The sequence below is a fragment of the Catharus ustulatus genome, chromosome 6 (genome assembly GCF_009819885.2).
Source record: "Catharus ustulatus isolate bCatUst1 chromosome 6, bCatUst1.pri.v2, whole genome shotgun sequence".
NCBI classification, from domain to species: Eukaryota; Metazoa; Chordata; class Aves; order Passeriformes; family Turdidae; genus Catharus; species Catharus ustulatus.
The window spans coordinates 50,707,322-50,720,428 of record NC_046226.1 but is presented as its reverse complement, the minus strand read 5'-3'; the positions used below and the strand labels follow the sequence as shown (position 1 = coordinate 50,720,428).

The 13,107-nt window shown below is 36.8% G+C and overlaps 1 protein-coding gene across 8 annotated transcripts in view; it reads right to left on the bottom strand.

Moving 5' to 3' along the window:
- The window catches only part of SOX6 (SRY-box transcription factor 6), a 370,558-nt gene that overhangs the window by 24,442 nt on the left and 333,009 nt on the right, over positions 1-13,107 (bottom strand). For all 8 annotated transcript variants that reach the window (XM_033062597.1, XM_033062598.1, XM_033062599.1 and 5 more), the window contains one exon: positions 8,782-8,890. In XM_033062597.1, the coding sequence (XP_032918488.1) occupies positions 8,782-8,890 (109 nt within the window). The remainder of the gene's footprint in view (positions 1-8,781; positions 8,891-13,107) is intronic.

The window sequence follows — 13,107 nt, the reverse complement described above, 5'->3', positions numbered from 1 at the left end:
TTCTAAAATGGGTTGCAGCCACTGCTTGAGTGACCCATTTCCTGCATTCAATCTTCAACAATTTGTCACTTTCTGAATGATGCAACATCATTCTTTGTATCAATATAACTAATTCCTTCCATCCAGTGCTAGCTGTTGTCACTTGTCATATCAGTAATTAGCAAGGAACTGGGCTAGGATATGCATATGCCATTTCTTCTTCCCTTTGACATGGGGTGCTGATAATACAACAAATGATCAAGAAATTAGTAAATAATATGGAGAGAAAGAAACAAAAGCAGCATGACAACAGGAGCTGCTCTTCAGGCTAATTTTGCAAGTAAGGTACCCCTGGGAATTTGGGATTTGTGAATAAAACCAGGAAGATTTTTTTTGCAAATATGACAGTGGTATGTCTCAATATGTGACCACATTTACCTGGTTTGGATAAAAAATACAGCGTTTGCCAAGAAACAGGGGCTTACATGAAAATTAAATTTATTTTTTTTTTTAATTCCTGTGAAATCACCCCTGCCAAACTGAAAACACAATCATTTATTATTTGCACAATTTATGAAGACACCACAATGCTCACACTATGCATTCTTTGGACCACTGATCCTGTGAAATTAAATCAAAGTACAAATAAAGGGAATATTTTCCCCTTGCTACCAAGTTCTTCACTAGGCACTTGCTTAGACACTTTGCATATCTACATGGAAGAAAGGCAAATGATCCTAAACACTTTTCTATTTCTGAAATACCGAGGCTCCTGAAGGAGAAAGCGGTTCATGTTTTAGACTTAGAAAAATAGACAGTTGTACAAAGAGGGCTTGTTTGAATCTGTACCAATTGCTCATGCTTAGCCAGAATATATGATGTTCTTTCCTTAGTCTATTCATATTTCTGCTCCCCTCCCTGTGCCCAAGGATTTAAGGAAGAAGGGCAAGATTCCTCCCTCCTTCACTCAGTATGATATAAGGGTGGCTTTCTCCATCAACTGAAAATTCAATTGTGCCTGGAAATTTTACACTATTTTATGGAGCTTCAAGCTTCTTTTGTCATATTGGAGCACTACCAAGAAACCCTCAGAGAATCAGGACCACGGGGTGTGTTACACCTGGTGGCTGTACATGAGTGTGAAAAAATGTTTTAAACCACTGAATTACTATATTTAATTTTTTCAGTCAGTCCACCTAAAAATAGCTACACATACTGACTGATGCTTTCGCATTTGTGACAATAATTTTCTCATGGGCAAAGATTTTCTGTGTAAAACTGCAGCCTGCAGTGCTTTTTACAGCCACCTTCTAAATTCCTGAAAATAATGTTTTACTATAGAATGGAAATTGTGAAAAGCTCTTAGTTATAACTGTGCTAATAGGCAGCCCCGTGTAAAACTCAGGGCATTGTAAAAGTGGTTGATTGTACAACATCAAAAATCCTAAGTATAATTTTTTTAAAATAAAGATACTACTCTATAAGAATAAACTACTGTAGCTTCAAATGTCAGACAAGAAAGCCTCATATTTAGCAGCAGGAAAAAAATACCTAAGACAGTTGAAAATCAAACATTTACAGCTGTGAAGGATATGCAGATTTGTTATTCTGAAAACGAGAAGGACACTATGTGTTAAATATCAGTGTCTTGAAAGGAATAAGTTTCAATGCTATGGAAAGATCAGTCCACACACTCCCAGCACAGGTTTTTCAGTTCTCTCTCTAAAATGTTACGGGGATGCTGGCAACAACGAGATGCACGAAGTGGATGCCATCAGAAAAGGGATGGGATGGTTCTTAAATACATCTTATTCCCATCCCATGTGCAGGTGCTGACTTACTCCAGGGCTGAAGCATCTCATCCAATACAACTGAAATACCATGCCTAAGTACTTCATTCCAGATTCCTATCTGTTAGGAGTCATTCTGGAAAGTTTAAAGAAATCACTAAAGTATCAGGCGCAATCAGATTCTGGATGTTAAAAATGGCAACCGCAATTAATGAAGGCCACATTTTAGCATCTGGGCTTATTGCTATAATAAGTTATTTTATCTTTAAATATAAAGATACAAGTATTGGATTTGAGGGTTTTTTGGGTTTTTACTTTTGGGATGGTGTTTTTGCAATCAAAGGCCTATAACAAGAATTCAGGGCAATAAAAATTCCAGTACTTGAGCTTACTCTCTGGATACATTTCTTTGTTTTCAGACAGCTTTCACTGTTTTCTGATTTTCATCTTTCTCCTCTCAACTGCCATAGCAACTATTACAAATATTTATGTGCGACAAATTCTGGCATGGAGAGGAATTCTTTCCTCCGGTATTTAAGAAGCACTGTCACCAAAGTAGGTGATGCTTCACCCTGCCTGTGCTACCTGCTGTTTACACCTCTGCACAGGAGGGTGTTAAACAAGTTACCTCACAGGTTTGGATCGTCTTGGCAGCCTGCCAAGGTGGATCTGCCTGAAAATGTACGGCTCCCTCTCACCTGCCTCTTCAGCTGCTCCAAGCCAGCCTTTTCTGAAGTGCAGGAGAAACCCTCACCCTTCTGTAGGAGCAATTATTTGCTGCGGGGTGTGTGTGAGGCTGTTCAGGCTTTGAGAGCATGGTAGAGGTGCTCCTTTAATAATTCACCTAGTAGGTGTGCAAAGCCCAGGCACTGCTCATGATATCTGCTCTCTTGCCAGGGAGGGAGGAAATGACATCTTGACACATGGACAGAACTCGGTGGCAGTTTTTCCTCAGCCTTAGAGATCAGCCTTGTGCTCGGTTTTCTCACGTTTTTCCCGTGTTCCTTCCTCCCTGTCTTTCCTCACTTAAATAATTCTACTCCTTCACATTATCCCACATTCACTGCTGCTGATGTAATTACAGCTACTCTTTTTTTACCATTTTCTGGCAACTGGTTAAATATTTGATTATGCCTAACACCATTTATTTCTCTACCATTTAGTTTCCCTTGCTTTTGGACAGGTAGAATCTCCCATTTTGCTACAACATTCCCTGCAACGTGGCTAGCTCAAGTCAAATATGAATGGGAAGAGCTAATTTCCTGCACATAAAAAAGACAGAGTGTTGAGTATGAACTTCAGGAAATCAGGCTCTTCATTGACTTTGTATGTTGGACAATGAATCCATCATCTGAAATGCTGCAGAACTGGGTTCTTAAACTTTGGAACATGTTCTTCTAAAAGATGAGGTCAGCTAGTTCTCATTCAGGACTGAATTCAGGTCCAAAATCAGGTTCAGACCAAAAGCCAAACTAGAATTAATAACATTAAGCTAGGCCTTACTACTGGAACCATTCAATTAGCAATGGTTATCCTGTTTGCAACTGGCTTGCAAGTTTAGTTTACTTGAAAGATATTAGGAACATACAGATAAAGCTTAAATCTGTATTATCTCAAACCATGAATTGATATACAGAAAACCACAGCCTTTAACCCAAGGAATTTACAAGTTGAAGTAAGAGACAGCAAGCACTGCAAGGGAGGACACAGGCACTAAGGACTCAGACACTAAATCATTTAATTTAAGGAGATGGGCTGGTGCCAATCCCATGCTGAAGACTCTAAGAACTGACTTTACAGCTAGGTTTCACTGAAAAAGTTATCCTCTGGGAGACTTTGAAAAAAATCTCATCAGTCTAATACAAGGACAAATAAATACACAGACACAGACAAAGTAGAGAGATCCCACCATACTATTTAAAACTGTTTCTATCTAAACTAGCAGACATGGACCTACCTTAGCACTGGTAGAATACCATCAAAGAAAGAAGTAACAAGTGCTAAACACAAGGTTTACAGAACTGAGAAAACTACAGTGTGAAAAATGTGAATGAAAACATCAAAACAGGACCCAGAACTCTTTTTGTATGTTTTTCCAAATGGCAAAATATGAGGCCAAATGCTTAATTCACAAGCCCCTGATTGTAAAATAGGAAAATGAATGAACATGGAACTAAATGTTAAGTACTAATGAGGCATTTTCATCTATTTCTATTTGCTTTCTAATAATTAATTTAGCTTTGCATCTTATTTTCACTAAGGAAAACTGACACAGGTAAGTTTTTTCTCTTTTACAAAATCCCACTATGAAATAATGCAAAACAATTATATTTAGATATTTTTGCTCTGAGCCTGGGGTCCAATCGAGAAAATTTCATTTTAATGGATCCAATTCTTTGGTAGGAATGAAGACCAGGTCTTGATGGAATTTGAATCCCTGAATATGAGTGCTGAAGGAAACCACAATGCAACCTGAGCTAAGGTAAAAGCAGTAATTTTCAACAGGAAGGTTAGGTCTACCCTGCAGATTTCTATCTACTAGAAAACAAAATCTTACCACACTTCCTACAAATTTCCAAAGAATTTGACCACATCCACCAAAACAAAAGGATCCATAAACATTGAGCACATTTTACAATTCAAAAGAAGCAGCACCATTGCCCAAAAGTGAGCATCTGTGAAGGGAAAATATTTTTCTAGAACTTGAATCAAAAAAACTCATTCACATCATCCAATATTCTCAATAACTGAGATACTTTAGTATTTAGTATGCTAAATAATTTAGTATTACATAGGTTTTCTGACCTGGGATTTAAACAGGGCTTACCTATGACTGTCAGTTCTGTTCAAGAGAGAGTTTAGCTACAGTTACATTCAAAGCTGTCTTGGTGTGTCCATCCCTGTTAGCTATACTTCAGTTCTGAAAACCTCAAATGTCCAAAATTATGAAACCACCTACAGAAACAATTATGTTTCCTCTAAAATGTTCAGAGAAAAAAAAAATCCTTGTTTAGTTCTCTAATTGGCTGTTGTTTATAATTTTGGATACCAGTCACCAAATGTTTATGAGGCTTTCAAATGATGTTTTTGAATTTTGCTAACTACAAATGTATCATATATTTTAACATGGTAACTGGGATTTCAGGTAATGATACAAGTCTAACAGCTGTGGATTATTCATCAATGGTGTCACAGTAAGTGGCAATGTTTTAAATGCATTTTGAGAATGATTTTTAGTATAGTTAGCTCAGTCCTGCTGGTGGTTAAGGAAGTAATAGAAATATTGGTTTATGTCATATTTAATATAGAACTCTTGCTAATGATTTTCAGGCCTCCATTCAGGTGACTGTTAGCTCACTATGAGTTACACAAACTTTGAATATAACTTCCTATCTCTGAAAGTTCAACTAGCTACCAGGAATTAAATCTTACCTTTAATTAATCTTAAAAAGGTTTTCACACACTGGGCAGGGACAATGAGCTAAAAAAAAATCATTCTGTACTATTTCATATTTGTCTAAGTTTAAAGAATTTCAATACTTAAAACTCACAACTCAAAAAAATACCTGTAAGCTTCAGCTTCAGGTCAATGAGTCAATACCACAAGCACTCCTAAAATTACAGGAAAACATGACTCTAATCATGTCAAACTCAGATTACCACCATATGTTATAAAAAAGATGCAAGGAGTCGAGAGAAATCATTGCTAGACACTGTTACAAAGGAATCCCACAAAGCAGAAGTCTGCTGTTATGTTTTCTAACAAATTACATGAACCTTAAATCTTGTGTCAAAAACTACGGGACTCGGGAGCACTTCCCAGATCTGGTCTATCTCAAAAGCCTGTTGGGATGGACAGACAGGTACCATGTCTCTGAACACTTTGGTTTCCTATGGAAATGCAGGTGTGCAGGAAGGCAGGGAGTGAAACTGCACTTCCACACCCATTTCATGGTCAGAAGTGGGACTACTAAATTTGGAATCCTTAGCTCAGAAAAAAATCTACTACATCACTGCCCCACCCTCACACCTGCCCCCACCACCCTTTTAAAAGAACTCCTTGCAAATTGTTAATATTTTCTCTAAATGTAGTGAATTTCATAACTCTGAAGTCTTAAAATCCTGGTGATGAGAGTAAAATCACCTGGCAGATCTAACAGCCATCCACTCACTCTGCCACAACTGCACCTGGGCCTCAGAGATCTGACAAGAAAAGACAGGGCATCAAATGCTGGCCATCAATATGTCACTTCAGAAATCTTTATTCCCTGTTTTATATGTGTAAAAGCACACATAAAACCACAGAAATTTTAGCAAAAGATTTCTACAGCAGCCTGCGTTCAAATAGTATCTAAAAATAAAAAAAAAAAGGGAAAAAGATTTAAAGTAAAAATGACAATACAGAAGGAAGGTGTGAAACACATGAAGTCTTTGAAGAACATGACTGTGCCTATTAGGAACCTTTGACATTCAGCTGAGATTGTGACTGTGGCAACACAATGAAATGCAGCAAAGCATTCTTAGAGGGGGTGAAGGAAGAGAAACAAAACTGGTGAAAGGTCTGGAGCACAAGTCTGATGAGGAGAGGCTGATGGAGCTGAGGGTGTTTAGCCTGGAGAAAAGGAGGCTGAGCCAGGACCTTATCACTCTCTACAGCAACACGAAAGGAGACTGTAAAGAGATGGGGATTTTTTTTTTTTTTTTTTTTTTTTTTTTTTTTTTTTTTGCAAGGAAGAAGCAGTAGGACAAGAGGCAATGGCCTCAAGTCATGGCAGGGGAGGTTCAGACTTGATGTAAGGGAAACATTTCTTCACTGAAAAAGTTGTCAAGCATTGGAGCATGCTGCCCAGGGAAGTAGCTGTGTCCCCACCCCTGAAAGTATTTTAAAGACACAGCACTCAGGGGCATGGATTCGTGGTAGACTTGGCAGTGCTGGGTTGGACTTGATGATCCCAAGGGTCTTTTCCAAATGAAATGTTCTAAAGAATAAACTGTCAAGTTTCACGGTAATCCCAGAGCTGAAGTTTGGAAGCACAAAATAGGAACACGTATAAAAAACATTGATAAACCTAGAAAGATCTGTAATAACTTCATGATCATTAGAAGCTGGGCAGAGTCTGTAGCATGGTACAGTAGATCAGAGACCACAGTTTAACTGCTGATATTTCAACAGCACTCTTTGCAATGCACTGACAATTCCACTGCAAATTATGTTAGGCTGAAAGTGCCATCTCTTAGCCTGCTTGCCAAATACAAGGGGCAAAACTCAGGTTATATTTTGGATGTCTTTTTCTTTCATCCAGCTAACATCTAAATTCACCTTGTCTACAATGAGAAGGACAAATAAGCAGCTCAGTTTAGAACTCCTGCCAATGTTTTTTTTCAGAACAGCAGCGCTATGCATCCAGCATCTCTTTTCCAGAGATATCTCTTGGCTGCTAAACAAATTCTGGAAATCTGAATCCATTCATGAACTCGGGTTTCTAATGCGCCAAGGCACCATGCCTCAAAGTGCCCCAGCAGCTCTAGAAAGACATGCACACTGTCCTTAAACTGGCACACATCACTGTAGCTTGGGTTACACATGGCAAATCTTCACTCTGCACTATCCAGTAACAGGAGAGGCTGCCAGTGCCACAAGGTGTCTCAAGATACTAAATTAAGGTTACTAGGAAGAGAATGGATGAATTGAAGGAAATTAGCTAAACCAACAATGGAGTCAGAGGCCTGACGTCATCTAAACCAGCCACAGATACACGTCTGTAAGTATCTCCTTGCAACTTTTCACCCAAACTGACCAAAAAAAAATTATTCTTCAATGTGTTGAAATATTAAATATTGCTGCTGGATTAACATTTCTTTATAAAACACATTATAAATAACTGATTGGTCAAAAAGTGCTTTGGAAAGTCCATGTATCTCCTGATTCCTTTTTTCTAGAAAAAAATAAGAATCATTGCAAAACTGCCATCTGAAAGTTATTTTTTACCTTATTTTACATTCTATTTGTCATTTTTCTGTTCACACATGATACAACAGTGGCCAGTCAAATTGTATTAAGGATGGAGAAATGAAGCTCATAAATAATAGCTTCCTAAAGTTTACTGGTCCTATTATTTTGATCCAAGAAAAAAAAAGCAGTCTTTGGATCTGTCAGATGTTTGGATGTTAATGGAAAAATTCAGAGGTGTTTTAACCTTCTTAAGCCACAACAAGAATTTCAATTTAAAAAGGTCAAAACTGTTCTCAAACAGAAGTAAATTGAGGAGGTAAAATCCTGCATCATGTTCTATCTGAACAGTACATTTCTCTTTGACAGGTAGGGTTCCTATGTATGTACATGTGCTCCTCTAATGTACAATAGGGTAGAGAGGATCCCAGTGACATCCACCTCCAGAGCTCGCATGGTAATCCTGCTAGAGACTCAACTCAGTCCTGATAAACACTGGCTTCCACCTGGGGCTTGAAACATATAGATATATATATATAAAACTCTCGCTGAAATGAGTGCACTGAAGCCTTATGTAACATAAAAGACCTTTTCATACAGAAAATGTGAAGTATTTTTCCATTATCATTTGATGGCTGCCTATGAATAGAATTCTGCTTGCTAAATCTTGAATAGGTGGTGCATGATGGGCAGATTTCTGAAAATGCTATAACCTTCTTCAAAGCTGCTAAACACTAAAAACATGGGGAATATGTATCCTTCCTGAGATAATTTTCTCAATATCTCCTAAAATTGTATTAAGAGTATAAAATGTAAACACTTATTTGGCAGCTGTTTGGGGAAAAGACAGTTGTGTTGCAGATGGGCTGAAAGGGTTTCACAGTCCTTGTAATGTCTCCACACTTTGTTGTGGACTTACTGAAATCTCACCAATTCAGACAGAAATCAATCAAGTGTTACCCTGGAATGTAACATAGGCAGTACTTATGACACTGGCACTATTTCAGCCATCTCATCCTGTGGTGCAGTGTTCAATAAGCCATGGTCAGAATTGCAACTCACCTTCTGCATCTTCTGGCCTTGTAAGATCGATGACACCGGGGCCAATTTTTCCATCTTCATTGGGTTTCCCTGTTAACTGCGGGCCTAAATTGTCAAACCTTGTTCTTTCCTGGAAAAGAACAGAAGGACTCTTAATGCTCCATATAGGAGAGTTCTCATTATATGCCAGTGCATATGGATATGCATCAATACATGCCTTATTTTTTAAATCAGAACAAATAATGAATGCATCTAATTAGAATTTTAGCTCAGGGACAATTTTTTTTTCCTTTTTTTTTTTACAGATTCTGAATGTTTGCATTTATGAAAATCAGTTTTAAATGTGAAACATATACAGAAACTTTGAGATTATTTTGATCTGCAGTGCCATAATGCATAAACGATTGTACATGCAAATACAAAACACTCTTGGCAGCACACAGTGCTGATCGATGCTGCTCACTTTGCCTTTCCACTTATTTTCCAACTTAAACTGAAAAAGACAATCAACATTTGGGAAACATGAAAATTCAGAAGCTGAAAGAAGAGTTTGTATTAAAATGCACTGGTATTTTAATGAAAAAAAAAAAAAGAAAGCAATTTTTCCCCACTTTGAGATTTAAGTTTGCATTCATACCTCTGTGAAAACTCAAGTCTGAATTTTATGCAGAGATTTTCACAGACAAATATTTGAAATAAGGAATAATGGAGGACAGGACCAATATTATTTTATCTAGAAATTTAAATTGTACCTCTGTGAAAAGGGAACCTAAGAAGACAAAATGGAAAAAAGAAAAAAAAAAAAGGGAAAAAGAATGCCCACTCCTAGAAAAAACAGAAAGCTTTTGAGAGCTGGAGACCTTCATAGGAAACCTGGAACCAGAAGTGGAAACTGAAAGGTATTTCATATGCTAACCCTGGACAAGGGCACTCTAAAGGCAGTGTAATACTGTCTCTCAATAGTGGTCTCTGTAGTGCTGTGTATCAGTAGCAAAGTGTTCAATGGTTATCATTAATTTAGCGCTCTCATTTGAAGGAACATAGCATGTTTTCCCTCTTGCCTTGTTGTTACCTCTTCAGATTAAACTTGGCATTATGTTGTACTTGTGAATGAATGAAACCTTGTTGTTCATTACTATGAAACAATATTAAATGTCATGTCAGCTTGAATTTGCAGACGTGAAATACCAGCTTTCAGCTGTACGAACAGTTTCTCCATGTTATACTTAATGCATTATGCAGAAGTAGAGTGCTGACTGCTGTTCACTCTATTGTTCAATGACCTAGTTCTGTGCTGTGCATACAAGACACGAGGAGAAAACATTGGGAGATTCTCTCCTAAAAGATGGTAGAAACTTGGAAGTGTTCTTCAGGACAAAACATGGCCTTGACTCCCCACTTGCTCCACCTCCAACTGCTTCTGCTTTCCAATACTATTATTTTTTCTATTGTCATTGTGTTTCTGCCATGAAACCCCATCAGGAAAAGTGAGAAATTGTTTTGATTCCTCACGCTTCCAGTTCTGTCAGCCATGGATTTTTTAAATTATTCTCTGTTTAATTTGCAGAGGAAAAGAAAGCTCAGTCTGACACTGGATTTGCCACAACATGCAGCTGAGGCATTTCAGGTACTAAATGTGTTTCTAAAAGTTCCTCAGAATCTCTCAGTTGTCAGAAAAAAAATAATTCTGCATTTTATATCTGATTAATTACTTCACTTGTTCTCTTCTGTAACATCCATGGTTGATGAAGGGGCTTGCATACACAAAGCAACTCAAGAGAAAAGAGAGAGTTACAAATAAAATTTGACTGCAGAAAGGCACTACAATACTAGAGGCCTGATATTTTACTGAAAAATGTTGTGCAATGTAACAATACACCTTAATCATCAAGATGGGATCTGTCTCACTGGTAGAGGGAATGAAAAATAAGTTTATCAAGGATACCATGTTCCATTGCAAAGGGCTCATTTGCAGTTGAGATAAAAACAAAGATCAGTGCTAAGAAAACAGCTTTTGGCACATTTATTTTCTCTTCCAAAATATTTGCACTAAAGGCTTTTTCTTAAGGATGTTAATACAGCACCTGCAGTATTCTTGGAAGAAGAGCCTTTAAGTGTGTTTCAGAAAAAAGGAGAAATACCTTTCTGCTATAAAAATCAACAGACCTAGCTACATATCAATATGCACATTTGGAATATCTTTCTAGTCATTCATTCTCTTTGATTTTACCAGAAAATATTCTGTTACAAAAAAAAAGGAAAAAGAAAAAAAAAAAAAGAAAGTTTCTGCAAGAATATCAATATTTTGACATGGAAAGAGAAAAGGGAAAATTGCATGATAAGGTTTAGAAACACTAAAATGAAAGCACTTATACCATAAAAATACCTGCTCTTGTCAAACAAAGGAGCTGTATTTATAGTTATTTTATAACCCCTCCTAATTCATGAGACACTTTAACAAAGCTAGATATATTTAGGTCTTTCAAATTGCTTTTAAAGTAATTCTTTTGCTTGCTTTTTTTTTTTTTGAAAATTATCATCATAGTGATAGGAAAAAAATGGTCAATATTTGCATTGGTTTTACACAAATTCAGAGAACTTGAAAAAATAGGAAAATCTTCCTCAATACTAAAAATGCTTTTATCTAGTAGATGCCTTTTCAATTTCACAAAATACAACAAATTCATATGACATATATAATAAGAGAAGAAACTTGTCCAGTAAGCTCAAATCTTTTTTAGTGGAATTTGTCTTTGTTCCCATCTTGAATTCATCCTAGAGAAAACAGACTAAAAATCTTTTATAAGTACACGTTTCCCCAAGTATGACTGAAAGGAAGATTGATTCTCTACTTCATATTCCTAGATTTAAAAAAAAACAGGCATACATTCATTAAAAATAAATGGTTATACATAGCTGCATGAACAAATGTGTTACCTACACATGCATTACATCTGCACACATGTACATCAGCTCCTGGATCCATTGCTGCCTGCCTAACCTCCATTAGCAGAAAATTTTGGTGAGTTTGTAACAAAGTGCACTGCTATGGACAGCACAGGTGTTTTCTCTCCTGTGAAAAGTCTTTCTGACCCCTATTTTGAACAGATTTTTTTTCTTATTTTTCTGCTGGCTTGTACTGTATAGTTACTTTAAGTTTTTCCATTTAAATCTCAGTGAAAAAGTTTTAGGATAGGACACTGACAACCCTTTCTCATGACAAGATCACCACAGTCAGCTGGAGTTTGCATTAGGAAACTGAAAGCACTTCCCAACACAAATCAGGTCCTTTGTGCTTCTTTATACTTTGAACACATAGTAAAAATAATCCTTTCTTCAAAATGAGAAAAAGAAGAGAAAAAAAGAACCTTCTTAGCAGCCAAACCTTAATTTTCCATTCTGTGATATGATTAGGCACTTATTTATGCGTTGTCAGTCACAAACATGCAGAAAACGTAGAAGTTATTGAAAAAATTAAAGTCTGCTCAACTGTCTTGCAGGACTGTTGGTTCTCTAAGTGCTTTGAAATTATGATGTATGAGGTAGATGTTGCATATTAAATAAAGATATTTAAATTATAAAGCCCCCGTTAGTGAGAGCTGATGAATGTTAAATGTTATGAGGCACAAGGCTGTGGCATCCATCATATTCACATATTATCACAGTCAGTGATGGAGCAGCCCCAGTGATGACAGATAGACTGCTAGATAGTTATCCCTTATTTCCAGTGTCGCCAAGCAAGCCTTTCAACCCCTTTGGCATTATTTTTAGCTTTGCATTAAATTAGCAACTTTGCCGTCACGTTCTGCCAGAAAGTATCAATTCTTTCTTCACGTGTGGAAGGTAAAAAGAATGATTCAGTGAAGCAGGGAGTAAAGCAAAAGGAAGCCTTAGCCCCTGCCTCGGAAAAAGGCTGCAAACTTCAAATGACGAGAAACAAATATAAAATTGTGATCTTGTGAGAGAACAGCAATGAAACAGTAAGCACACAATAATGGCTTTTCTCTGCACTTAGATAAAAGCTGAATTTTTGATGTGCACAGTATATTTTCATAAAATTTTATATACTATGTTTTATACACTTATTGGCTATTCCATAATAATGTGTGTGCTAACAGTAAAATTGCTCTTAAATTTATGTGTGTTATTTATACGTTCCCACGTAACAATGCTTTTTGTTGTAAAAAATATTCTGTTTATTAATGTAACTTTACAACCACTGCATCCAGGATCCGTGGTAAATTAATGACATTTTTATTATTTTATAGTGTCATTAAATTTTTACTGATCACTCCATCAAACAGAAGCAATAAAGGCCATAATGCAAACTGGGACACTTAGATCAGG